The sequence below is a fragment of the Pantherophis guttatus genome, chromosome 17 (assembly GCF_059756535.1).
Source record: "Pantherophis guttatus breed Tessera chromosome 17, ASM5975653v1, whole genome shotgun sequence".
Lineage (NCBI taxonomy): Eukaryota > Metazoa > Chordata > Lepidosauria > Squamata > Colubridae > Pantherophis > Pantherophis guttatus.
The window spans coordinates 3,383,290-3,409,891 of NC_142079.1; the positions used below are offsets into that span (position 1 = coordinate 3,383,290).

At 47.6% G+C, this 26,602-nt stretch overlaps 2 protein-coding genes across 5 annotated transcripts in view; one reads left to right on the forward strand and one right to left on the reverse strand.

Annotated features, from left to right (window-relative positions):
• Positions 1-1,280: 1,280 nt before the first annotated feature.
• On the reverse strand, positions 1,281-19,157 carry NIPSNAP1 (nipsnap homolog 1). Its single transcript, XM_060685139.2, has 10 exons — positions 18,875-19,157; positions 13,922-14,049; positions 13,026-13,071; positions 10,928-11,022; positions 9,663-9,733; positions 7,330-7,470; positions 5,282-5,313; positions 4,330-4,424; positions 3,120-3,203; positions 1,281-2,438 (listed from the first exon to the last, which is right to left on the reverse strand). The coding sequence occupies exons 1-10, from the start codon at positions 18,952-18,954 to the stop codon at positions 2,374-2,376; spliced, it is 837 nt and encodes a 278-aa protein (XP_060541122.2). The 5' UTR covers positions 18,955-19,157; the 3' UTR covers positions 1,281-2,373.
• Positions 19,158-23,787: 4,630 nt separating this feature from the next.
• Positions 23,788-26,602, forward strand: part of NF2 (NF2, moesin-ezrin-radixin like (MERLIN) tumor suppressor) — a 61,557-nt gene continuing 58,742 nt past the window's right edge. For 2 of the 4 annotated variants that reach the window (XM_060685134.2, XM_087880465.1), the window contains exons 1-2: positions 23,996-24,127; positions 25,558-26,432. In XM_060685134.2, coding sequence (XP_060541117.1) covers positions 26,319-26,432 — 114 coding nt within the window. In that variant the 5' untranslated portion in view covers positions 23,996-24,127; positions 25,558-26,318. Of the gene's footprint in view, positions 24,128-25,557; positions 26,433-26,602 lie in introns of all 4 variants that reach the window. The other 2 variants (XM_087880466.1, XM_087880467.1) reach the window with 2 other exon arrangements.

Below are 26,602 nucleotides of genomic sequence, written 5' to 3' on the forward strand. Positions count from 1 at the left end.
AGGTGCGTCTTATACACCGAATGTAGCCCCGCCCACCCACCCACTGGCCCCCACCCTTTGGCCTCTGCCTCCCAGCGATTTACCTCCTTGCAGCAAGCAGAAACAGCCCATTTCAGCTTCAGCACAGCCTAATTCGCACAAGTTGATTGTCCCTTGGATTGGCCTCCCGACTCTCAGCTGTAGGGATTGCCATTGCCTATTGCTGCGCGGGCCTCTGCTGCTTGCTGCAAGGAGGTAAATTACAGGGAGCAGATTTTTTTTTTCTTGTGCTAAACAAGCTATGCTGAAAACGAAACTGAAAGTAAAACAGGCTGTTTGCTGCAATGAGGGAACATTGCTGGGAGGCAGAGGCAGATTTCTTTTTCTTGTTTTCCTTCCCAAAAAAGGTAGGTGCGTCTTATAGTCCAGAGCGTCTTATACTCCGAAAAATATGAGTAATTGTTAAAAAAAAAAAAAAAGAAATCAAGGCTTCGAAGGAGGACGAGGTCAGGCAAAGTGCAGCATGCAAACCTTTGCGGTTAAGACTTTGGCCCTTCTGCTGACCAAACACTTAACTCTGACACAAGCACAGAGAACAAGGATCACTTTGACAGGTCAGCGTGCACCCCACAGATGCCTCTCGTCTTCTTGACATTCGTTAATCTCTTACACCTGGCAGCAGCTTCCCTATCTAAAAGATTACCATCCCGAGAATCACACATCGCGAAAAAAACAACCTGTTGCCAAGTAGAGTCATATTATCATAAGGACCGGAAGGGACCTTGGAGGTCTTCTAGTCCAACCCCTTGTCCTAGGCAGGAGTCTTTTATTATACCATCCCGGTCGAACTTTTCTTGAAAACCTTCAGTGATAAGAGCACCCATAACTTCTGCACCTTGGTTTTTTTTTTTTAATCCAACCTTCACCGGGTTAAGCAAGAGACTCTTTTACCGTTCTGGACAAATGGCTCTTCTTGAAAACCTCCAGTGATGAAGCATCCACAACTTCTGGTGGCAAGCTGTTCCACAGGTTAATTGTTCTGTCAGGAAGTTTCTCCTTCATTTCTCATGGCTGCTTCCTCTCAGCTGTGCCTTAGAAGCTGTTTTTTATCCCCAAGCAGAGGATAAAAAACCCCAACAAACTAATGTGCTGAAGCTGATCAGACTAAGAACGCTAGCCGGATGAATACCTGGTAGGCAGATTCCCCCCCTCCCCCATTTTCCTCCCCAAAAACTAAGCTGCGTCTTCTACTCCGAAAAATACGGTATTTAATTTACGTGTGCAATAAGGCAGGTCGCACGGCCCTTGAAAAGCAGACTTTTATTATTATTATTCTTGCGACTATCATCCATTCTCTTTACGTGGCTCCATCTCCATCAAACAATAGCCATTGATGAAATATTTGATTTTCCTCTTCCTCTGAAGAAACAAGCAAAGCGTTCACCCATCCGGGACGCACAGCTCCAGTTGGAAATTAACAGGTTGGGAGGAAGGAAAAAAGTAGAATGGAATGATAAAAAAAAAAAAAGAGAGAGAGAAGCTCTCTAGATAAAGTGTTTCTCAACCTAGGGCAGCGGTCCCCGGTTTTTGCGACTTGGCGGCCCAGCTTGTGTGTGTGTGTGGGGAAATGCTATGAAGTCTGCTACTGGTTCGCTTCGTTTCCAGTTCGCTTTGTGCGTGCATGCGTGGTCCGCGCCGAACCGCAGGTGCAACCACAAAGCACTGAAAAAGGAGGATTAAGAAGCCTTTTCTAAAGTAAGTAGAACATCGGGGGGGTGGGGGGAACAGCTGCGCCGCACGATTTAGATTCGCTCGAAAGCAGGATTTCCTGCTTTCTAGGGAATATAAATCGCATGGAACAGTTGATCATCAGAAATACCGGTTTGCCCAAACTGATAGCATTTTTTTTACTACCGGTTCAGGAGAACCGGTCCGAACTGGTAGCATTTCACTCCTGGAACCAGGCCACGTGAGTGGTGTGGCGGCGTGCACGAGCATACACAGGCAACTCAACTGTGTGTGTGTGCCCACATCGGCCCACCGCACACACGAGTTGAGCTGTGTGCATGCCGGCCCGTGCCCCGGGGAGTCGTGACGCTTTAAGATGTGTGGACATCGACTCCCAGAATTCCCCAGCCGGCCACGCGCCGACTCAGGAATGGTGGGAGTTCAAGTCCCTGCTTTCTTAAAAGCGTGCTGGCTGGGGAATTCTGGGAGTTGAAGTCCGCACAAGCGCCCTAAGTGGAGCAACACAGCTCTGTACAAAGCAGAAAAAGTTAGAAAATTGGGATGTAACGAAGATTATTAGAGGGGAAAAGGCCGGGGAGGAAATGTAACAAAGTTGGGGGTTTCTTCTTCTTCTCCTGGGTGACGGTTCAGCCCAGGGAAGGCTGGTCACTGCAACGGGGAAATCTTCAAAGGGATCATGATTCTGGATTCCATGCTCCGAACGAGAGGAACTGCAAACAGAGGACATTCAAAGCGTCACAGAGTGAGACAGTATCTTGGGAAATTCCTTCCTTCCTTCCTTCCTTCCTTCCTTCCTTCCTTCCTTCCTTCCCTTCTTCTATTCTTCCTTGCTTCCTTCCTCCCTTCTCACCTTTTTTTCTTCCCTCCTTTCCTCCCTCCCTCCCTTTTTCTTCTCTCCTTCCTTCCTTCCTTCCTCATCCTTCTCTCCTTCCTTCCTCTCTCCCTTCCTTTCTCCCTCCCTATCTTTCTTCTCTCCTTTCCTCCCTCCCTCCCTCATCCTTCTTCTCTCCTTCCTTCCTTCCTCCCTCTTCTCATCTTTTTTCTTCTCATTTTCTTCCTCCCTCCCTCCATCTTTTTTTCTCCTTCCTTCCTTCCCCCTCCCTCCCTTCTCATCTTTTGTTCTTCTCTCCCCCCTCCCTCCCTCCTCATCTTTTTTTCTTCTCTCCTTTCCTTTCTTCCTTTCCCCTCCCTCCTTCCCTCTTAGGCAGGTTAAGTGGCTGCAGCTGAATGGGGAAGACAGCAAGGGATTGCAAGATTGGCTGGGAAACTGTCACAGAACCCTGGAAACGAAGGTCATGTGATTGCAGCACCAGCCCAGCAATGATTGGGGCACCGAAGCTGCCACAACTTTGGATAAGATGTCCAGCAGACCCTCCTCAAAAGGCCCTGACCTGTGTAGTAAACATTTTCATCCCATCCTCGCTTCCTCCAGGCAGCGTTCCGTATCTCCTCTCGAGATTGCAGATCTCTGTAGGCTGCAAAGCAACCAAAAACATCGTCTTGCAAAGACTCCCAAACAACCTCTTGCGGGAGCCACGTTGAGTAAGGCTCAATCAAATCCTAAACCTAGATTAATAAAACATGTAACCTCCCCAGGTTACACATTCTCTTAACAATTGTCTCACTTAGCAACAGAAATTCTGGACTGAATTGTGGTCGTAAGTTGAGGTCTACCTGCATGTTTGTTGTGGGAAACTCAGCCACCTGCCTGGTGTTGGCTTCGTACGAGAAGCGCTAAGTACACCCAAGCATTATATCTTACAAACCATAGGCAATGATGATTAGGTATTAACTATGGCTTGTTCAGCAAATCGGTTTGTAGTGGGATGGGGGCAATCAGCCAACAGGACAAAGGAACAGAAATGGACGGGCTCTAAAGCAACTTTAAGCCTGGCGGACTTCAACTCCCAGAATCCTGTGAGGTGGGTTGAGCTAAAAAAGAGAGGGACTGGCCCAAAATCACCCAGTTGGCTTTTGTGCCTAAGGCGGGACTAGAACTCACTACCTCGGGTGATTGGCCCAAAGTCACCCAGCTGGCTTTCATGCCTAAGGCAGTACTAGAACTCACAGTCTCCTGGTGATTGTCCCAAAGTCACCCAGCTGTCTTTCGTGCCTGAGGCGGAACTAGAACTCAGTCTCCTAGTGATTGTCCCAAAGTCACCCAGCTGGCTTTCGTGCCTAAGGCAGTACTAGAACTCACTGCCTCCTGGTGACTGGCCCAAAGTCACCCAGCTGGCTTTCATGCCTAAGGCGGAACTAGAACTCACTGCCTCCTAGTGATTGGCCTAAAGTCATGTTTATCTCGGACCTCCCCTTTCTCAACTGGGACCCTCCTCAGAGGGCGCCAAATGGAGGTTGGGGGTGGAGGGGGGCAAAGCAGCTGGCCCCATTTTGGGGGTATCTGGAAATGGGAAATGGATTGGAGACGATATTCCTTATTGCAGTCTTCCTCAACATTGGCCACTTGAAGTTAGGTGGACTTCAACTCCCAGAATTCCCCAGCCAGCAAGGGGAATTCTGGGAGTCGAAGTCCGCCAGGCTTAAAGTTGCCAAGGTTGGAGACCTCTGCTCTAAAGGACAATGGGTTTTAAGTGTACTTACCCCACAAGTGATGCACGATGTACAACTCTCCAATTTGGGAGAAAAAGCCGCCCACCGCTTCCTGGTTATCTTGACGATGTTTAATTGCCCGAGCCCTGCGCCGACAGAGAAAAAGAGAGAGATGAAGAAACACGGGCGCTAATAATTAATATTGCCTGTTCCCACAATGTTGAGGCATTCTTACACGGGTGAAAAGCAAACAGCTTTGACCCCATTTGTATAACAACAGGGATCAGGTCCAAAAAACCGCCCTCTCACGGCGGTTGGTCCGATGGTCGGGTCCCCACCGCTGGTAAAGTGCTTATGTGTGAACACATCCCGATTCAGCCCTCAGGAGGCCTCAACACCAGGCCACCCTCTCACGGTGGCCAACTGGTGTCCAGCCCCCTTAGCCGAAAGGATGCAGCCATGAGCCGACCTCCATGTATGTAGGTATGTAGATTATGTATGTATGTATGTATGTATGTATGTATGTAGATTAACCTCTTCCGATCTGTTGGTTATTGTGTCATTCTCCAGATTTGTTAGAATAGCTTGGTTAGAACCTTTACTGATTCTTCTTTTGTTGCTTGCCATGTTATTTTAGATAAAAGCCTTTCAGAGGCTTTTTTTTCTGAAGCTGTTTGGAGGCTTTTTTTCCCGAAGCTTCGTTTCTGAGGCTTTTTTTCTGAAGCTTCTTTCAGCCTCTGAAACCTCCATTTGAGAGGCTGGGTGGGGCTACATTTGGAGTATAAGAAGCACCCAGATTTTCACCCTCTTTTTTGGGGGAAAAAGGCGCGTCTTATACTCCGAAAAATACGGTGTGTCTCATTTTGCTCTGTGCAAGCTGCAAGCTGCAAATTGCAAATTTTACTTTTTTTTCCTTTGGGGAATTTCATTCATTCATTTCTCTTTCATACTGACTTTTGGAGAAATTGGACTTTAAAAATATCTGAATGGCTTTCTGGCTTACCAGTTGTTTCCCCATTCGATCATGGTCCCAGGCTGAAAGTCAACAAGAAAAGACAAGAAATTGTACAAAATGGTTTCAAAGATTGATGGCACCGAATTGGCAAATCTAAAGTCTTTACGGGTGGGTCAGGAAATTAATTCATTACATTGCTATCCCTCCTCCGTTTCTTTATAAATAACTCAAGGCAGGGAACATATAGAATATGCTTTCCTCCTCCTATCTGTCCTCACCACGATAACCCTGAGAGATGGGATGAGCTAAAAAGAGAGGGACTGGCCCAAATACACCCAGCCTGTTTTTATGCCTAAGGCGGAACTAGAACTCACAGTCCCCTGGTGATTGGCCCAGTCACCCAGCTGGCTTTCATGCCTAAGGCGGGACTAGAACTCACTGCCTCCTAGTGATTGTCCCAAAGTCACTCAGCTGGCTTTCATGCCTAAGGCGGGACTAGAACTCACAGTCCCCTGGTGATTGGCCCAAAGTCACCCAGCTGGCTTTCATGCCTAAGGCGGGACTAGAACTCACAGTCCCCTGGTGATTGGCCCAGTCACCCAGCTGGCTTTCATGCCTAAGGCGGGACTAGAACTCACTGCCTCCTAGTGATTGTCCCAAAGTCACTCAGCTGGCTTTCATGCCTAAGGCGGGACTAGAACTCACAGTCCCCTGGTGATTGGCCCAAAGTCACCCAGCTGGCTTTCATGCCTAAGGCGGGACTAGAACTCACAGTCCCCTGGTGATTGGCCCAAAGTCACCCAGCTGGCTTTCATGCCTAAGGCGGGACTAGAACTCACAGTCCCCTGGTGATTGGCCCAAAGTCACCCAGCTGGCTTTCATGCCTAAGGCGGGACTAGAACTCACAGTCCCCTGGTGATTGGCCCAAAGTCACCCAGCTGGCTTTCATGCCTAAGGCGGGACTAGAACTCACAGTCCCCTGGTGATTGGCCCAAAGTCACCCAGCTGGCTTTCATGCCAAAGGCGGGACTAGAACTCACAGTCCCCTGGTGATTGGCCCAAAGTCACCCAGCTGGCTTTCATGCCTAAGGCGGGACTAGAACTCACAGTCCCCTGGTGATTGGCCCAAAGTCACCCAGCTGGCTTTCATGCCAAAGGCGGGACTAGAACTCACAGTCCCCTGGTGATTGGCCCAAAGTCACCCAGCTGGCTTTCATGCCTAAGGCGGGACTAGAACTCACAGTCCCCTGGTGATTGGCCCAAAGTCACCCAGCTGGCTTTCATGCCAAAGGCGGGACTAGAACTCACAGTCCCCTGGTGATTGGCCCAAAGTCACCCAGCTGGCTTTCATGCCTAAGGCGGGACTAGAACTCACAGTCCCCTGGTGATTGGCCCAAAGTCACCCAGCTGGCTTTCATGCCTAAGGCGGGACTAGAACTCACAGTCCCCTGGTGATTGGCCCAAAGTCACCCAGCTGGCTTTCATGCCTAAGGCGGGACTAGAACTCACAGTCCCCTGGTGATTGGCCCAAAGTCACCCAGCTGGCTTTCATGCCAAAGGCGGGACTAGAACTCACAGTCCCCTGGTGATTGGCCCAAAGTCACCCAGCTGGCTTTCATGCCAAAGGCGGGACTAGAACTCACAGTCCCCTGGTGATTGGCCCAAAGTCACCCAGCTGGCTTTCATGCCTAAGGCGGGACTAGAACTCACTGCCTCCTAGTGATTGGCCCAAAGTCATGTTTATCTCGGACCTCCATTTCTCAACTGGGACCAAATGGAGGTGGGGAGGGAGCCAAAGCAGCTGAGCCCATTTTGGGATGTACCTGGAAATGGGAAATGGATTGGAGACGATATTCCTTATTGCAGTCTTCCTCAACGTTGGCCATTTGAAGTTAGGTGGACTTCAACTCCCAGAATTCCCCAGCCAGCAAGAGGAATCCTGGGAGTTGAAGTCCACCTACCTTCCGGTTGAGAAACGCTGACTTATTGGCTCTCCCTGTCGTTAGAAGCGGAGTTATGGGGGAAGGGTTTTTAAAACTGCGAAGAGCCCGTGGAGTTAGTCACTTTCTTGAGGATACCGTGCAAAGCGGCTTCACCTTCAACTTGTAGCTTCGCAGCTCGTAGATGTTGGGCCCGGCGCGGGGCAGAGGCTCATTCCAAAAACTGAACTCCAGGAGCAGCTGGTTCCTTCGGGAATGGAGCATGTGACTCCTCTCTTTACGGAACTGTAAATATTCCTGCCGGAACAGAAGAAGCGAAGAGTCAACAGGGCAGGAAGGAGGCAGCCGAAGGGCTGTCGGGTTTTTTTTGTTTATTTTTTTCCCTCGAGGTCAAAAAATGTTTCCAGGTTTGGTGGGTTATGCAAAACGTTTTGAAGAAAAAACTTCAGTTTTCTCCACAAAAAGAGCCTTGGTGGTACAGGGGTTTAAGGCACCCTGTTATTAAGCTTATTAAGACCAGCTGCCTGCAATTACTGCAGGGTTCGAATCTCGCCAAGGCTCAAGGTTGACTCAGCCTTCCATCCTTTCTAAGGTAGGTAAATTGAGGACCCAGTTTGTGGGGGCAATAAGCTGACTTTGTATAAATATACAAAAGGATGAAGGCTATTGCTGAGCACATTGTAAGCCGCCCTGAGTCTTCGGAGAAGGGCGGCATATAAATCAAATTAAAAAAAAAAAATTGTTTTTATTGGGTATAGTTAAGGGTTTTTACACTGGGTGAAACAAAATTGATACTGCATACGGTGACAGCAGCGAGATTACTGATAGGCCAATATTGGAAAAATGAAGCTATGCCCACCATTGAAGAATGGACCTTGAAGATGGCCAGTTTTGCAGAGATGGCGAAGATTTCAGCATACTTAAAAGACCGAACTCAAGAGACTTATGTATGGGAGTGGAAAAAGTGGATAGATTATGTGCAGAAGAAATACCAAACTAAGAAATATCAGATAGCTTTTAGCTGAACGAATGTGATTATGTAGGGTCAAATTAACTGAGTTTTATGAAGGGACTAACAGTATATAGGGGGTGGAGGGGTTTAAGTTTTATAAGTTTTATAATATGTATTTTTCAATTAGGATTTTATATTGTGGAAGTCCTGGGGGGGAAAGGGGAGGGTTAGGGAGGGTATGGGGGGTGGGAAATTGGGGAGAAAATGTATTTGTAAAACTTTTTAAATAATAAAAAAAAATGTTTCCAGGAACTCAGCTAGGAGACGGGGATAGTGGACTGGCTGAGGAATTCTGGGCACTGAAGTCCACAGGTCTTAAAAGTTGCCGAGTTTGGAGACCCCTGCTCTAGCCACTCAGCTCTCTGGCCTCTTCTGGAAGTGAACGTTGGGTTGTGTGGCATCAACTGGCCAATGATAAGCCACCTAGAATACACCCCCCCCCCAGGGAGACAGGCAGCATCTTGTAGGAGATGAGAAGGCTGAGCCCGAGGGAGGTGGGGTCAAACATGTCATCAGCCATGAATCCCTGCCTGCTCACCAGGCCAGCCCCTCTTGCATTACCTTTCTATTCTTATCTCCCGCTCATTTCCCTTGAACTGTTAGTAGTTCAGATTCTTGTAGCGAGCTTAAGTTTGCAATAAAACTTTATACTTATTTGAACTGCTGGAATCTCCTGATGTCCCCGGCACTTGACACGTATAAGTTTAACAAATTAAAATCCGTTGCAGTCCTCGACTTACAACAGTTCATTGAGTGACCGTTTGAAGTTGCGACGGCACTTTAAAAAGTGCCTTACGACCGTTTTTCACACTTACGACCATTGCAGCATCCCCAAGGTCACAGGATCAAAAGTCAGGTGCTTGGCAACGGGTTCGTATTTACGACGGTTGCCGTGTGCTCGGGTCACGTGATCTGCTTTTGCCACCTTCTGACAAGCAAAGTCAGTGGGGAAGGCAGATTCATTTAACAACCGTGTGTTACTAACCGAACAAAGGCAATGGTTCACTTGACAATTGTGGCAGGAAAAGTTCGTAAAATGGAGCAAACTCACGTCACAAATGTTTCACTTAGCAACCTAAACTTTGGGCTCAATTGCGGTCGTAAGTCGAAGACTATCTGTAGCCCCACAGTGAGATAGGCAGCATATCGTAGGAGACAAGACAGGCTGAAGCCGAGGGAGGGAGGGAGAGTCAAACATGTCATCAGTCATGAATCCCTGCGTGCTCATCAGAGATCCTGAATTCCTTTCTAGTCTTATCTCCCGCTCATTTCCCTTGACTGTTAGTAGTTCAGATTCTTGTTGCGAGCTTAAGATTGCAATAAATCTTGATATCTTATTTGAACTGCCTGAATCTCCTGGTGTGCCCTGTGTTTGACACGTATAACTTTAACAAGCAAATAAATAACAGGTATTCGAACAGCACGGCAACCTGTTGCACCAGCAAAGACAGGGGTGTGAGGGGGGCACCCCAAATACCTGGTTCTCCCTCAGCTTGTTCATGGACTCCATGAGGGCTGAATAACCGCCGACGAATCTCCAGATGTGAACTGCAGGGAGACAAAAGATTCGGTGTCTTACAGAACCCCAAAGAGAAGGAGTCGACATAAAATGTCAGCGAGCCTTGAGCTGCGTTGTCCTACGGTACAGGTGATCCTCGGCTTACAACAGTTGGCTTAGTGACCATTTGAATTTACAACGGCACTGAAAAGAGTAGGTTTATGACCATTGTTTATGGTGAAAACTCGGTGAAGGTCAATAGAAGAATCAGAAAAATCAGTAGAAGAATCAATAGAAAAATCAACAGAAGAATCAGTAGGAAAATCAGTAGAAAATCAATAGAAGAATCAGTAGAAAAATCAGTTAATAATCAGTAGAAAAATCAGTAGAAGAATCAATAGAAAAATCAGTAGAAGAATCAGTAGGAAAATCAGTAGAAAATCAATAGAAAAATCAGTAGAAGAATCAGTAGGAAAATCAGTAGAAAATCAATAGAAGAATCAGTAGAAAAATCAGTTAATAATCAGTAGAAAAATCAATAGAAAAATCAGTAGAAGAATCAATAGAAAAAATAGAAGAATCAGTTAATAATCAGTAGAAAAATCAATAGAAAAATCAGTAGAAAAATCAATAGAAGAATCAGCAGAAAATCAGTAGAAGAATCAGTAGAAAAATAAAATAGAAGAATCAGTAAAAAATCAGTAGAAGAATCAGTAGAAAATCAGTAGAAAAATCAATAGAAAACAGTACAAGCAGTTCTTGACTTATAACCGTAAGAGGGATGGGAAATCCTGTTGTTAAGTGACATGGCGATTTCGTGAGGCATCCGGTGACTGCACCCCATGTTACAACCTTTGCCTCTGCTGTGGTCGTTAAGCGAACCCCCCCAAGGTCATTAAGCGACACATCACATCACTGTGACTGGCCATCTTCTCTATCGGCTTCCCCGCTGATTTTGCTCATGGGAACCTGGTTGGGAAAGCCGCAAATGGCGACCGGGGGGGAACGACACATACTGCGACCGTCGTAAACGCAGGACGGTTGCCAGGTGCCTGGATTGCAACCCCATGACCACAGGGATGGCTGTCACCGTGTTGTAAGTGTGAGGACAGGCCTTAAATCACCTGTCGCAGCCCCGTTCGTAAGCTTGAACAGTCACTAAACACAAGGTCGTTAGGTGAGGACCGGGTCCTGTACAGTGCCCTTCACGCAGCTCAAATCACCTGCCTGCCCCACCTTCTCACCTGCCTGGTCCTGATCGCCGTACCAGGTATTCCAGTTGCCAACCAGCTCACACGGATACCCGGTGTCTGAATGCAGCTTGGGAAGGACTTCCTCCCTGCAAAGCAAGGCACAAAATTAACAGAAGGGCAGCAAAGCAAATATTGGTAAAATAATGGAGAATTTTAGGATTGGGGGGCTGCTAAAAGTTGAGCCTTCCCTCTCCTCGCTTTTGCACGTTACTGAGTGCACGATGGAGCCCAACGAACAGCAAAGGATGCATTTGTTTGTGGGACTTGAGTCATCTGAATGCAATTATTTGAATAATTATTTAATTATTTGGATTAAATTATGTTTTTATTGTACTTGTTTCTTAATTTGTGTTCGCCGCCTGGAGTCCTTCGGGAGAATGGCGGCATATAAATCCATGTAATAAATAAATAATAAATAAATAATCCACAATATTTCCCTTGGACAAACCAACACAATCTTTTGCTGTTATTCTTAGCTGCTCAGGAATAAATACAACAGCGATAAGCACTTAGACTTATATGCTGCTTCACCGTGCTTTCCAGCCCCCTCTAAGCAGTTTACAAAGTCAGCCTATTTGCCCCCAACAATCTGGGCCTTATCATTTTACCCACCTCGGAAGGATGGAAGGCTGAGTCAGCCTTGAGCCGGTCAGGATCGAATTGCTGGCAGTGGGCAGAATTAGCCTGCAATACTCCTTTCTAGCTACTGCACAGGAAGGAAGGAAGGAAGGAAGGAAGGAAGGAAGGAAGGAAGGAAGGAAGGAAGGAAGGAAGGAAGGCTGAGTCAACCTTGAGCCAGTCAGGATCGAACTGCTGGCAGTGAGCATAATTAGCATGCAGTACTCATTTCTAACTACTGCACAGGAAGGAAGGAAGGAAGGAAGGAAGGAAGGAAGGAAGGAAGGAAGGAGGGAGGGAGGGAGGGAGGGAGGGAGGGAGGGAGGGAGGGAAGGAAGGAAGGATGGAAGGCTGAGTCAACCTTGAGCTGGTCAGGATCGAACTGCTGGCAGTGGGCAGAATTAGCCTGCAATACTCCTTTCTAGCTACTGCACAGGAAGGAAGGAAGGAAGGAAGGAAGGAAGGAAGGAAGGAAGGAAGGAAGGAAGGAAGGAAGGAAGGCTGAGTCAACCTTGAGCCGGTCAGGATCAAACTGCTGGCAGTGGGCAGAATTAGCCTGCAATACTCCTTTCTAGCTACTGCACAGGAAGGAAGGAAGGAAGGAAGGAAGGAAGGAAGGAAGGAAGGAAGGAAGGAAGGAAGGACGGAAGGAAGGCAGGCTGAGTCAACCTTGAGCCGGTCAGGATCGAACTGCTGGCAGTGGGCAGAATTAGCCTGCAATACTCCTTTCTAGCTACTGCACAGGAAGGAAGGAAGGAAGGAAGGAAGGAAGGAAGGAAGGAAGGAAGGAAGGAAGGAAGGCTGAGTCAACCTTGAGCCAGTCAGGATCGAACTGCTGGCAGTGAGCATAATTAGCATGCAGTACTCCTTTCTAACTACTGCACAGGAAGGAAAGAAGGAAGGAAGGAAGGAAGGAAGGAAGGAAGGAAGGAAGGAAGGAGGGAGGGAGGGAGGGAGGGAAGGAAGGCAGGCTGAGTCAACCTTGAGCCCGTCAGGATCGAACTGTTGGCAGTGAGCATAATTAGCATGCAATACTCATTTCTAACTACTGCACAGGAAGGAAGGAAGGAAGGAAGGAAGGAAGGAAGGAAGGAAGGAAGGAAGGAAGGCTGAGTCAACCTTGAGCCAGTCAGGATCGAACTGCTGGCAGTGAGCATAATTAGCATGCAGTACTCCTTTCTAACTACTGCACAGGAAGGAAAGAAGGAAGGAAGGAAGGAAGGAAGGAAGGCAGGAAGGAAGGCAGGAAGGAAGGAAGGAAGGAAGGAAGGCTGAGTCAACCTTGAGCTGGTCAGGATCGAACTTCCTACCTGTGGGCAGAGTCAGCCTGCAATTCTGCATTCTAAGCGCTGCACCTTTATTTATCAAACATACAGCGCAATATTGTGGGGCTACCCAAACAGGACCATTAAAAGAAAATACATTTTGGGGGTTACTAAACCATGAAAAAACAAGGTAGGTTGATTCTTACGCAAGTGTGTTGTAGGCATCCAAGCACTCGGGCTTCACATTGTGGACTGGAAACGAGAGAAAGAAACAGCGGTTGAAGGAAAGCAGGAGGGAACAGCCCGAAAGAAATGGAGAGGAAAGTCAATCACAGCAAATTAACTGGCTAATTTCAAACAAAAGCGGAAATTTTGAGCAGTTCGGAGAACCGGCAAATACCACTTCTGGCTGGCCCCGGAGTGGGGAGGGAATGGAGATTTTGCAATATCCTTCCCCTGGAGTGGAGTGGGAATGGGGATTTTGCAATATCCTTCCCCTGGAGTGGGGTGGGAATGGGGATTTTGCAATATCCTTCCCCCAAGAGTGAGATGGGAATGAGGATTTTGCAATATCCTTCCCCTGGAGTGGAATGGGGATTTTGCAATATCCTTCTCCCAGGAGTGAGGTGGGAATGAGGATTTTACAATATCCTTCTCCTGGAGTGGAATGGGGATTTTGCAATATCCTTCTCCCAGGAGTGGAGAGGGAATGGGGATTTTGCAATATCCTTCCCCCAGGAGTGGGGAGGGAATGGAGATTTTGCAATATCCTTCCCCCTGGAGTGCGGAGGGAATGGAGATTTTGCAGTATCCTTCCCCTGCCATGCCCACCAAGCCACGCCCACCAAACCACACCACGCCACGCCCAGCAAGCCACACTCACAGAACTGGTAGTAAAAAAAAAAAAAAATGGATTTCCCCACTGCTTCAATTCCCAGAATTCCCCAGCCAGCTGGCTGGGGGATTCTGGGAGTTGAAGTCCAAACTTCTTTCAGTGGCCCCCAAATGAGAGACGTCCATGAAATCAGGAGGCGGTTGTAACTGCTCCAAGAAACAAGAAAAAGAACAAAAAATATCTAGGAATCGGGCAGGAGGGACTCACATTGGATCTTGTAGAGGTGGTTAGTCTCTTTCTTGGACAGGAGGTTGGAATGGGCATCTTTTCGGGGATCCACCTTATGGACGAAGAGCGAGCGGAACCAGCTGCTTTCGCCGTCTTTGGAATAACCCCTGAAAAACAAAAATCGAGACGTCTTATTTTGATGGGTGGAACTCCTTGCCACCAGAAGTTGTGGATGCTCCATCACTGGAAGTTTTTAAGAAGAGGTTGGATAACCATTTGTCTGAAGTGGTGTAGGGTTTCCTGCCTAAGTAGGGGGTTGGACTAGAAGACCTCCAAGGTCCCTTCCAACTCTGTTATTCTATTCTATTCTATTCTATTCTATTCTATTCTATTCTATTCTATTCTATTCTATTCTATTCTGCCTTTTCTCTTCTCTTTTTTCTCTTCTCTTCTCTCATTCCTTTTTTCTCTATTCTATTCTATTCTGCCTTTTCTCTTATCTTCTTTTTTCTCTTCTCCTTTCGTTCCTTCTTTCTCTATTCTATTCTATTCTATTCTGCCTTTTCTTTTTTCTCTTCTCTTCTCTCATTCCTTTTTTCTCTATTCTATTCTATTCTATTCTATTCTATTCTATTCTATTATTCTATTCTATTCTGCCTTTTCTCTTATCTTATCTTCTCTTTTTTCTCTTCTCTTCTCCCGTTCCTTCTTTCTCTATTCTATGCTATTCCATTCTATTCTATTCTGCCTTTTCTCTTCTTCTTTTTTCTCTTCTCTTCTCTCGTTCCTTCTTTCTCCTATTCTATTCTATTCTATTCTATTCTATTCTATTCTATTCTATTCTATTCTATTCTATTCTATTCTATTCTATTCTCTCTTCTCTCCTTACTCTTATTCTTTGTAGTCCTCCCGTAATGAGATATAAACTTTCTTGAAAACCAAATGCAATCAAACCTTTCCTTATTAGCTCTCTTTACATAAAACGAGCTGACTTAAAAAAACAAAAAACCCCACGACCAAGAAAGCTTTCCAGAGAGGTGATCCAGTATATACCAATCAACTTTTACTAATAATATTTCCCCCGTTTTATTTGACCAAAACCTTTGCTCTAATCCTGGTCACTCATTAACTTCAGAAAATAGCTGGAAAACAATCTTTTCAATGGGCTAATCTGAAATCCTTGGTTAGCAACCCTCTCCTTATCCTTCAAGAGCAATCCCCCGCCCCCCAAAAAACGGTTTTTCCCTATCGGGTTTGATAATAATACCCATCATCCACAGCCGGACCCCCCCCCAACCATGCTGCCTGGGTGAAGGATGGGAGCTGTAGTTCAAGCAGGTTTTTTTTCTTTCTTTCCCTTTTTAGTTTACTTTTATTGAAGGTTTCTTTTAAAAAAAACAGGCAAAACAAAGAAACTGAAAGGAAAAAAAAAAAGGAAAGGAAGTGAACCGTAAAGTTAAAAAGGAATGAGAAATGCATTTATATTATATCACTGTGGAGGTATATCGGGGGCCCTTTCTCTCTCTCATTTTGTAATCACCAAAGCAAAATAAATCACGTTCAAATTTTTTTTCTCCTTTTTCAGCAAAAAGCCCATACGAGCTCTCTAGCTGCTGACAAATGTAGTTTGTGTTGTTTTTCCCCTAATCAAACAAGTCGGTTTTGCCATCTCAGGAAATTCTGTTGTTTTCACCAACCTTTCCTCCAGGAAAGAAAGAAAGAAAGAAAAAAAGAAAGAAAGAAAGAAAGAAAGAATCAGAAAAAAAGAAAGAACAAGAAAGAAAGAAAGAAAGAAAGAAAGAAAGAGGAAAAAAAGAACCAGAAAGAAAGAAAGAACTAGAAAGAACAAACCAGAAAAAAAGAACCAGAAAGAAAGAAAGAAAGAAAGAAAGAAAAAAGAAAGAAAGAAAGAAAGAAAGAAGGAGGGAGGGAGGGAAGGAAAAAAGGAAGGAAGGAAAGAAAGAAAAAAGAAAAAAGGAAAAAAGAAAGAGAGAAAGGAAGGAAAGAAAGGGGAAGGAAGGAAAGAAAGGAAAAAGAAAGAAAAAGAAAGAGGGTAGGAAGGAAGGAAAGAAAAAAGAAAGTAAAAGAAAGGGAGGAAAAGAAGGAAGGAAGGAAAGAAAAAAGGAAAGTAAAAGAAACAAAGATGGAGGGAGGGAAGGAAGGAAGGAAAGAAAGAGGGAGGGAGGGAAGGAAGGAAGGAAGGAAAGAAAGAGGGAGGGAAGGAAAAGGAAGGAAAGAAAAAAAGAAAGAAAGAGGGAGGGAGGGAGGGAGGGAAGGAAAGAAAAAAAGAAAAAGAAAGAAAAGGAAGAGCAAAGCAAGCAATAGCAATCACATTTAGACTTATATACCACTTCATATTGCTTTTAGTCCTCTCTAAGCCGTTTACAGAGTCAGCCTCTTGCCCCCCAACAATCTGGGTCCTCCTTTACCGACCTCGGAAGGACGGAAGGCTGAGTCAACCTTGAGCCGGTCAGGATCGAACTTCCTGGCTGTGGGCAGAGTTTGCCTGCAATGCCGCCTTCTAACCTCTGCGCCACCACGGCTCTTGCAAATGCCGGTGGTAAAACCCAGCCACCGACCTCACCATCGATACCGAAGCGGACGAGGCCCTGCGCAAAGAGCCACGGAAAGAGTCCCGGTGGGCATCACGAGACAAGATAGAAAGAGCCGCGCGTGGATCAGAGGACAAACAAAAGTAATACGATGCCCGCGAGAGAGTCAAAGGATGGAAATGGAAAGGGGCCGGTTGCATAGCAAGAAGGACGGAGGGCAGGTGGACCCCCCCAAAAATGGATCCCCCTTGATTAAAAAAAAAGCATCCACGAAAAAGACCCCCAACAAGATTTGATCGACGACATCATCAAGTACGATGGGCCCAGTCGGCCAAAGGTCTTCGTTCTGTAGTGGATTAAACAATGGCTAATTTTAATTTAATGGCTAATGGGGACGCGGTGGCTCAGTGGCTAAGACGCTGAGCTTGTTGATCGAAAGGTCGGCAGTTCGGCGGTTCGAATCCCTGGTGCTGCGTAACGGGGTGAGCTCCGGTGACTTGTCCCAGCTTCTGCCAACCTAGCAGTTCGAAAGCAGGTAAAAAATGCAAGGAGAAAAATAGGGACCACTTTTGGTGGGAAGGGAACCACGTTCTGTGCACCTTTGGCGTTGAGTCATGCCAGCCACATGACCACGGAGACCATCTTCGGACAGCGCTGGCTCTTCGGCTTTGAAACGGAGATGAGCAGCGCCCCCTAGAGTCGGGAACGGCTAGTACAGATGTGCAAGGGGAACTTTTCTCTTTACTTACAATGTGGATGGTGAAGATTGGTAAGGGTTCAAACATCACCGTTTGACCTGTTTTACGACGCTGGCCTGGCCGGTGAGACCTTGACCTTCAGTTCTGCAAACCCACGACCCGTTCGCAGGTTATTTGGGGAGAAAAACGGGAGGCGGGAGCAGCCAGGTACCCCCATCTTTTAAATTTATCATGGGGGGGGGGGAAAGGAAGGACTTAAAATGTTATTTTGTGCCTCCAGGGACAACAAGAGGAAGGTTTGACATTCCTTTCCCCAGCAACCCAAAGCATCCTTGCAGGACCCTCTGAGAATGGGAGGAGGGGGGGAATCCTAGGGCCAGAGGGGACCTTAAAGATCCTCTAGTCCACCCCCTGGGGCGACTTTCCAGCAAAAGGGGGAGTGACCCCCATGTGGGCTTGCTTTGGGTCTTGGCAAGAGAGTTTGAGAGAGCAAAGAGGGGCAGAGACGGGCTGGTTGCCCCCCCCGCTCTACTCCAAAGGCAGCTGGGGGTCCCCAGTGGGGTGGGACAAGCGGAGAGGAGGGGGGACCCTCGGGGCAGCCAGCCGCCCTTGGTCGCCCCCAGCCCCGTCGGGCAGCACCACCCCTCCGACCCCTCCTCTCCGCAGAGTCCCCGAGGCTGCCTCTCCGCACAGGGATTGGGCCTGGAGAGGAAGAGGAGGAGGAGGAGGAGGAAGACTAGAGAGGGGAAGAGGAGGAGAGGGAGAAGGAGAAAAGGGAAGAGGAGAAAGGAGAAAGAGGAGAAGGAAGACGGGAAGAGAAAAAGGAGGAGGAGGAAGAGGAGGAAGACTAGGGAGAGGAAGAGAGGGAGAAGGAGAAAAGGGAAGAGAAGGAGAAAGAGGAGGAGGAAGACTAGGAAGAGTGGGAGAAGGAGAAAAGGGAAGAAGAGAAAGGAGAAAGGAGGAGGAAGACGGGAGAGAGAAAGAGAGAGAAAGAGGAGGGGGGAGGAGGAAGACGAAAAGGAGGAAGAATAGGAGAAGGAGAGGAGGAACAGGAGGGAAAGGAAGAGGAGGAGGGAAAGAAGGAAAGCAGAAGAGAAGGAGGAAAAGAAAGGGGAGGAGGAGAGTGCGGAGCTGGGCTGCTGGAGGTGGGGGCGGGGGGGGAGGAGGAAGAAAGAAGGAGAGAAGGAGAAAAAGGAAAAGGAGGAGGAGAGCGCAGAGCCGGCTGGAGTCACGAGGAGGAGGAAAAGGAAGAAGGAGAGGAAGAGGAAGAGAAAGACGAGGAAGGAGAGGAGGAGGGAAAGAAAGAAGAGAAGAAGCAGAAAAAAGGAGGAGGAGGAAGAAAGAAGGAGAAAAAGGAGGAGGAGGAGGAGAAGAGCGCAGGGGCTGCTGGAATCACGGGGAGGAGGAGGAGGGAAAGGAGGAAGGGGAGAAGGAGGAAGAAGAAGAGAAGAAAGAAAGAAAAGGAGAAGGAGAAAGAGGAAGAGGAGGAGGAGAGCGCAGGGGCTGCTGGAATCACGGGGAGGAGGAGAAAGAACAGAAGGAGAAAAAGAAAGAGGAGGAGGGGAGTGCAGGGCCGGTTGGAGTCACGAGGAGGAAGAGGAAGAGGAGGAGGAGGGAAAGAAAGAAAGGAGAGAAGGAGAAAAAGGAGGAGGAGGAGGAAGGAAAGAAAGAAAGAAAGAAAGAAGAGAAGGAAAAAAAGGAGAAAAAGGAGGAGGAGGAAGGGGGAGGGGAGGGAATCTCACCGGGCTCCGGGCCGAGGGTCTCCCCAGCGCAGCGCCCGCAGCCAGTGTCGGGCCGGGAGGCTGCCTGCCCGCGTCGCCATCTTCCCTCGCCTGCGCCTCCTGCCCGGGGCGGACCGAGCGAGGCGGCCGGGCTGCAGCAGCCAACCCCGGGCGGCCGAGGGAGGGAGGGAGGGAGGGGCTCTGCGCCGCCCACCCTCCTCCCCTCCCCTCCCCTCCTCCCCTGGGCTGGGCTTGCTCAGGGCTGAGGTTTGCAGCTGGGAGGCTTTGCTGGCAGACGTTGCCTTGCCCAGCTAGGGACCGGCATCAGGGCGAGGGGGAGAAGGGTTTGCAGGGAGGAGGAGGAGGAGGAGGACTGGGGGGTCCTTGGTGATCTCTGAGCTGGCTGAATTTCTGGCAGATGCTTCAGGACCCAAAATAGTTATCAGTGCAAGAAGAGGAGGAGGAGGAGGAGGAGAAGAGGAGGAGGAAGAAGGAGAAGGAGAAGAGGAGGAGAAGAGGAGGAGAAGGAGGAGGAGGAGGAGGAGGAGGAAGAAGAAGAAAGGAGGAAGAGGAGAAGGAAAAGGAGAAGAAGAAGGAGAAGAGGAGGAGGAAGAAGGAGAAGGGAGGAGGAGGAAGAAGGAGAAGGAGTAGAAGGAGAAGAAGAAGAAGAAGGAGAAAAGGAGGAGGAAGAAGAAGAATGAGGAGGAGAAGGGAGGAGGAGGAGGAGGAGAAGGAAAAGGAGAAGAAGAAGGAGAAGAGGAGGAAGAAGGAGAAGAAGAAGAAGAAGGAGAAGAGGAGGAGGAAGAAGAAGGAGGAGGGAGGAGGAGGAGGAGGAGAAGGAGAAGAAGAAGAAGGAGAGGAGGAAGAAGGAGAAGGAGAGGGAGAAGGGAGAAAGGAGGAGAAGAAGAAGAAGAAGAAGAAGAGGAGGAGGAGGAGGAGGAAGAAGAAGAAGAAGAAGAAGAAGAAGAAGAAGAAGAAGAAGAAGAAGAAGAAGAAGAAGAAGAAGAAGAAGAACTACTACTACTACTACTACTACTACTACTATTACTATAGAGTCCCCTGCTTAAGCACGGGGTTGGACTAGAAGACCTCTACGCTTCCTTCCCATCTTCATTGCTTCGCTAAATGCAATGCTGTAAGCAAGTCGCATTCCTGAAATTCATGCCACGCTGTTGTTTTCTGAACTGGCCCACCTCGCAGGGTTGACCTGACCCCAGAGGCCATCGAACAGTGTCGATGTTTGAAGTCTTTAAATTAAAAACAAAAGCAAGAGAGAGGAGCGCGATTTTAAAACCCGACCGGAGTTCGCAACAACTTCCATAAATTATGCTGGCTACACCACTCCAGGGTGGCTACAGCCAGCCAGCCAGCCAGCCAAGGAAAGCTGGTTTAGGTCTTTAGCCAGGCAGTGCAGGAAATGCAGATCAGGTTCCGGTCTCTGAATGTCTGAATGATCCAGGATGATAATCGGCTGGCGCTTAGCAAGGGTATCTGAGGGGCACGGGAGCAGCTGTCTCTGGAACGGGCACGCTTGCTGGCGTTCAATGAACATTTTGCAAAATGATGGATGGCAGAGTTGTCCACCAGCTGGGGAAATAATTGGATCTTTCCCCTTGACCTGGAGAACGGCTACCCCGTTTCCCCGGAAAAAAAAATTTTTTTTAAAATTTGATTTGATCAAATTAATTTGATTTGATTTATAAAATTTTTAATTTTTAATTTGATTTATATGCCGCCCTTCTCCGAAGACTCAGGGCAGCTTACAATGTGCTCAGCAAAATCCCCTGACCTTCGCACCTTCCGCCGCGAATTAAAAACATGGCTGTACAAATTGCCCAGCCTGGACTGATGGGGTTTGGATTATTTGAATATGTTTATGTATTTTATGTATTTATTTATTTATTATTTATTTATTTATTACATGTATTTATATGCCGCCATTCTCCCGAAGGACTCAGGGCGGCGAACACAGTTAAGAAACAAGTACAATAAAATCCCATTTTAAACCAAATAACTAATTAATAGGAAATAATAAAACCCCGGAATCAGAGTCAGCCTATTTTTTTATTTTTTATTTTTTTTAATTTGATTTATATTTTATTTATTTATTTATTATTGAATTTCTATACCGCCCTACTCCCGAAGGACTCAGGGCGGTGCACAGCCATGAAATAAAACACATAGATATACAAAATTTAAAATCGAATAAAATGAATTAAATAAATTTGGCTGAATTAATACCCATAATTTAAAATACCCATATTTTAAAATCCATTAATATGCCGCCCTTCTCCGGAGACTCAGGGCGGCTTACAATGTGCTCAGCAATAGCCTTCATCCTTTTGTATATTTTATACAAAGTCAGCTTATTGCCCCCACAAACTGGGTCCTCAATTTACCTACCTTAGAAAGGATGGAAGGCTGAGTCAACCGTGAGCCTTGGCGAGATTCGAACCCTGCAGTAATTGCAGGCAGCTGGTCTTAATAACCAGCTTAATAACAGGGTGCCTTAAACCCCTGTACTACCAAGGCTCTTGGTATTTGTTTGAACAGCTAAGTCTTCAGGTTTTAACATGTTTTATCTGGTTTGATTTTAATTGTTGTGAGCTGCCCTGAGTCCTATGGAGATAGGGCGGCATACAAATCAAATAAATAATAATAATAATAATAATAATAATAATAATAATAATAATAATAATAATAAAATAAGACCCCCCCGAAAATAAACCCTCCCCGAAAATATTTAAACACATGTGCAGCTGGTCCCTGCCATTTCCTCTGGTTTCCTCCATGCGCCCCAAAATAATAAGACCTCCCTGAAAATAAGGCCAAGCGCTTATTTCGGGGTTCAAAAAAATATAAGACAGGGTCTTATTATTGGGGAAACACGGTAGTTAGTTTAGGAGTCAGTTCTTGGCAGTGAAACTTTTTTGGGGGGTTAGGTTTGCATAATCTTAGCTTGCTATTTAACCCAGGATGCCGGATTCACACGTTGCGTAAAACTTCAGCCACCGAGGCTCGGGCAGCCTAAAGAGGATCCGTTCACGATGTCTACAATATGCTTAACTTAACCTGTTGAATTTTACCTTTGTAGTTATTGATTAATCCACCACCGTAGATTTCAACGTCGGGAAATAAACAGGCTAGTTCAGGAGTCAGCAACCTGCGGCTCTGGAGCCGCATGTGGCTCTTTCATCCCTCTGCTGTGGCTCCCTGTTGCTGGTCGGCTCCACCATTGATAGGGCTTTCGGTTAGGACAGGTAGAGGAAAAAGGATGCAGCGCTAGAAGGAGACTATGATGGGGGAACCGGACTTCGGGTTGGCTCCAGAATTGAACGGGGGCTTCCGGTTAGGACCTTTGTGGCTCTTTGAGTGTTTAAGGTTGCCGACCCCTGTGCTAGTTTGACCCCACACACATTGTCGCAAAGAAAAGGTTAATTCTCCCCAAGCTTTGCTGCGTGATCGTGGTTGCCAAAGCTTTGATTGATTGGGATAAGCAAAGTTTATCTGAAGAGCCTTGGTAGTACAGTGGTCTAAGGCACCCTGTTATTAAGCTGGTTATTAAGACCAGCTGCCTGCAATTACTGCAGGTTCGAATCTCGCCAAGGCTCAAGGTTGACTCAGCCTTCCATCCTTTCTAAGGTAGGTAAATTGAGGACCCAGTTGTGGGGGCAATAAGCTGACTTTGTATAAATATACAAAAGGATGAAGGCTATTGCTTAGCGCATTGTAAGCCGCCCTGAGTCTCCGGAGAAGGGCGGCATATAAATCAAATTTAATTAAAAAAAAAAAAAGTTCTCAATATTATTTAGGGCTCCTTCATAGATTTATTTCCCCCTCCAAGTTAATGAGGGAAGAGACGTAATGGCTTAAAAATGCTGCAGATTAAGTGCTCTTAGCTGGGAACATCTGTTCTATTTTTTTTTAATTATTTTTTTGTGGTGCATTAAGACCACTGACCAGATTTGCACTTCGAGCCATAATGAGATTTCTTTTGCTTATCGTTTCCTACGTTATTTAAAAGCCAGTATTTTGCATTTTCGGAGTCCAAAACTAACTGGCAAAGCTCTTTCCAGATGGCGCTGGCTTCAAAGAGCAGATTAAGCCATGGAATGGGGGCAGTTTTAAGTTTGGCATTGTGAACCAGGCAAACCGCAGTCTGGACATTGTAGCGTTGCAAGGATGCAGCGTTCTGAAGCCAGCTAATTACGGTTCATTTATTCAACTATGGTTTAAACATGTGAATTCCAGATTAAACCTGGAGCAAAGGGGGATGTGTATTTATACTTCACAATCGATTATCCGTCTGTGGTTTTTAATCGTTCCGACGTGCCTTTGCTTTTAGTAAGTCGAAACTGAAAATAAATAAAACGATTAAAAACAACAACCCTGCGAGCTTCCTTCACACAACACACACTATCCAGGTTAGTTTTGCACAACTCACTTTAACCAAGTTTAGAGAACCTGGCTTGAAGATTTCCCAATCACCACTAAGGGGAAAAGGCAGAGATGGAGAAAACATGGACTCTGGTGTCCCCTATTGGTTAATTGCATTTTTTTTTTTTTGCAGTCCTCGTTTGATTCAGTGGGTCCTTTGGCTTAATTTAACTCAGCCCATTCATTTAGTTTTTACGGTTCGGTGTGTTGTGTGAATGCATATAACACGAGTTCATTCTCATAACTTCCCCCTGCACTTTTTTTCCTCCCTTCTCCATTTCTTGCACTAGAGGGCGCTCAAGGCCGCGCCATCTCTAGCCTCTCTTCTTTCCTTTAAGGAAAGGCAAGGGGGCGGTCTGCCTCCCTCGCGTCTATGCTCATTGCAAGAGGGAGGGCCTTCCATGCGGATAGACAAGCGTACCTACCAATCCGTCCCTCTCTACGTCATTTCGATGAAGGGCTGCGGCGACCTTCCACTCGCCTCCACCCTTCCGGTTCTTTTAGGAACGCGCTGAGGGTAGTGGGTCGCGGGAGAGAGACCCGCCGTAAAAAAAGCCGCCGCATCAACGGCGCCCTTAAAAAGCCGAAACTGGCCACGGCAAAAATTTCAGAGGAAAAGGGGTGAGTCCTGCGGGGGCCGCGCCTTGTCGCCCCGCAAATGGCGACCGTCGCTCGGCAACCGGAAATGCTGCGTTGTCCTCCCCTCTCGACGTCCCTAAGGACCGAGTGGGGCGGTCGGAACCGCGGCGCCCCGCCTCCGGAGGCGGGCCTATGTCCCTTTCTCCGCCAATGAGAAGAGAGGGGCGAGGAGTGGCAGGTTAGGCTGTGGTGGCCGAGGTGAGGGCAGCGTTTCAGCGCGGGGGGGGGGGTGGGGGGGCGGCGAGGCACCCCGAGGAGAGACCCCCCCTCCGTCCCTTAGAGCCCCCCCTCATTATTGGGGCGGGGGGGCGTCCTCCCTACCCCCTTTCCACGCGGGAAGGTCCCTGGACCCCCCCCTGGGCGCGACCCCCCCTCAAACCCTGCCTCCCCCCCATAGAAGCCCCTCCCCCTCATAGGCTCCATAAAAGCCCCCCCCCAGGCCCCTTGGAGACCCTCCCCCCCTCTATTTTATGGCTGCCTCCCCCTTATAAAGGGACACACATTGACAATAGGAAGCCCCCTCCCCCAATTGCAAGGAGCCCCCCCCACCTTGAAGCCCCCACCCCATATATTGATATTGAGAGCTCCCCCCCTCCCCCCTTGCCTTCCTGAAGCCCCCACCCCATATATCTGTATATATTGGCATTGAGAACTTTCCCCCCTCCTCCCTCTTGCCACCTTGAAGCCCCCACCCCATATATTTTATGTTGGCATTGAGAGCTCCCCCCCTCCCTTGCCTTCCTGAAGCCCCCCACCCCATATATCTATATATATTGGCATTGAGAGCTTCCTGAAGCCCCCCACCCCATATATCTATATATATTGACATTGAGAGCTTTCCCCCCTTGCCACTTTGAAGCCCCCACCCCATATATTTTATGTTGGCATTAAGAGCTCTCCCCCTCCCTTGCCTTCCTGAAGCCCCCCACCCCATATATCTATATATATTGGCATTGAGAGCTTTCCCCCCTTGCCTTCCTGAAGCCCCCACCCCGCCTATTTATATATTGGCATTGAGAGCTCCCCCCTCCCTTGCTGAAGCCCCCACCCCATGTATCTTTATATATTGGCATTGAAAGCTTTCCCCCCTTGCCACCTTGAAGCCCCTACCCCATATATTTGTATATTGGCATTGAGAGCTTCTCCTCCTCCCTCTTGCCTTCCTGAAGCCCCCACCCCACCTATTTATATATTGGCATTGAGAGCTCCCTCCCCCCTCCCAATAAGTCTTGGGAAGACTGGATTTGGGGTCTCTGGAAGCCCCCAGGCCCTTTATTTCCTCCTCCCCCTCCAGAATTAAATTCAATAAGCCCCTCCACCTCCCACCCCTTTTAAACAGTGTCTTTTGTTTGGGTCTTTCTCCCCCCCCCAATCCTCTTATTTCTCCCTCATCTAGAGAAAAAAAAAACGAAATTGCAAAATTGATAATATCTCTTTTCCCCCCATTTTGTTCTCCTTCTTGGTTTCGTGGGTGGGTGGGATGTCCGAACGGGATGATGGCTTGGGAAGCGATGCTTGTTAATCTAGGCTTGTTTCTCCTGGAGGTGGCTTGAAAGCTTCCCAGGTCCTGTAAATCAATCAATCCATGTTCTTTCACTCTTATTAACCCGACTTCTCTTTTTCACCAGGTCCCTTCGGCTCTGGATTTCCCTCCCCGCTTTCCAGGAATCTGTCTTGGAGGGGCAGCTTTTTGCCCTCCCACCCAAAATATAGAGGATAGAAAGCCTTTGAAAAGGAGCCCATTTCCTCGCCCAGCTCAAAATCGGACTGGTTTTCAGATTTTTAGACGCTTTCTTTCCCAAATAAATTTGGGGGGGGGGGGGGGGGCTGTTCCCTTTTCCTCCTGTGCCAAACTCGCCCATCGGCAGGCATCTGAATTATGCCAGTCCTGTAACACCCCCCCCCCCAAGTTAATCCCAATTTGCTTTCCGGTATATATTTTTTTTCCTTTAGAAGTTTGCAAGTTTGCTGAGCAGAAAAGAATGCAGGAAGGTTCCTATCAAAACCCCAAAGAGCCCTTCTAAGGTTTTTGCAATTTAGGGTGCCACCCCGCTTTGAACGGGGGTGCGCGTTTCCTTTTTTCTTCCTCCTTTTTTTTCCCCGACTCCCATCGGCGAGGAGAACCAGAGGCGGATAAAGAATCACATCTTGGAAACATGTTAAAGGGGGCGAGTTTGACCCCTCATCTTTTTCTCATAGAAAAACTCCGGACAAGCTGGCTGGTATTTTGGAGTTGCTTGTGTTTGATCCACCTGCGTGGCATCTAAATAGTGGGTTGTGTGGCTCCTAGTTCCTCTTTCCCGCTTCCCCCCCCCCTTTGGACCTTCCCCCAGAGAAGGGACAGGGTACCTACCCCCTTGGCATAGGGTGACGCCTTAGGGGATTCGCCATGGCTGGGGCCATCGCCTCCCGCATGAGTTTCAGTTCTCTGAAAAGGAAACAGCCCAAAACCTTCACCGTTCGGATTATTACCATGGATGCCGAAATGGAATTCAACTGCGAGGTAAATACCTTGGTTGTGGTTTGAAAAGTGGTGGGACACACACAACAAATGGGATGGATTTAGTGCGATACAAGGGAGTCCTCCACTTACCCGAAAATAAGACCCAACCGGAAAATAAGCCCTAGCATGATTTTTCAGGATGCTCGTAATATAAGCCCTACCCCTCAAAA

Excerpts from the sequence above, each read along its gene's own strand:
- NIPSNAP1 (XM_060685139.2), bottom strand. The coding sequence starts at position 18,954 with ATGGCGACGCGGGCAGGCAGCCTCCCGGCCCGACACTGGCTGCGGGCG. Across the intron at positions 14,050-18,874 it reads GACCCTCGGCCCGGAGCCCG|GGGTTATTCCAAAGACGGCG; the intron begins GTGAGATTCCCT and ends TTTGTTTTTCAG. Across the intron at positions 2,439-3,119 it reads TGAAAATGTTTACTACACAG|TTCCTCTCGTTCGGAGCATG; the intron begins GTCAGGGCCTTT and ends CTCTGTTTGCAG.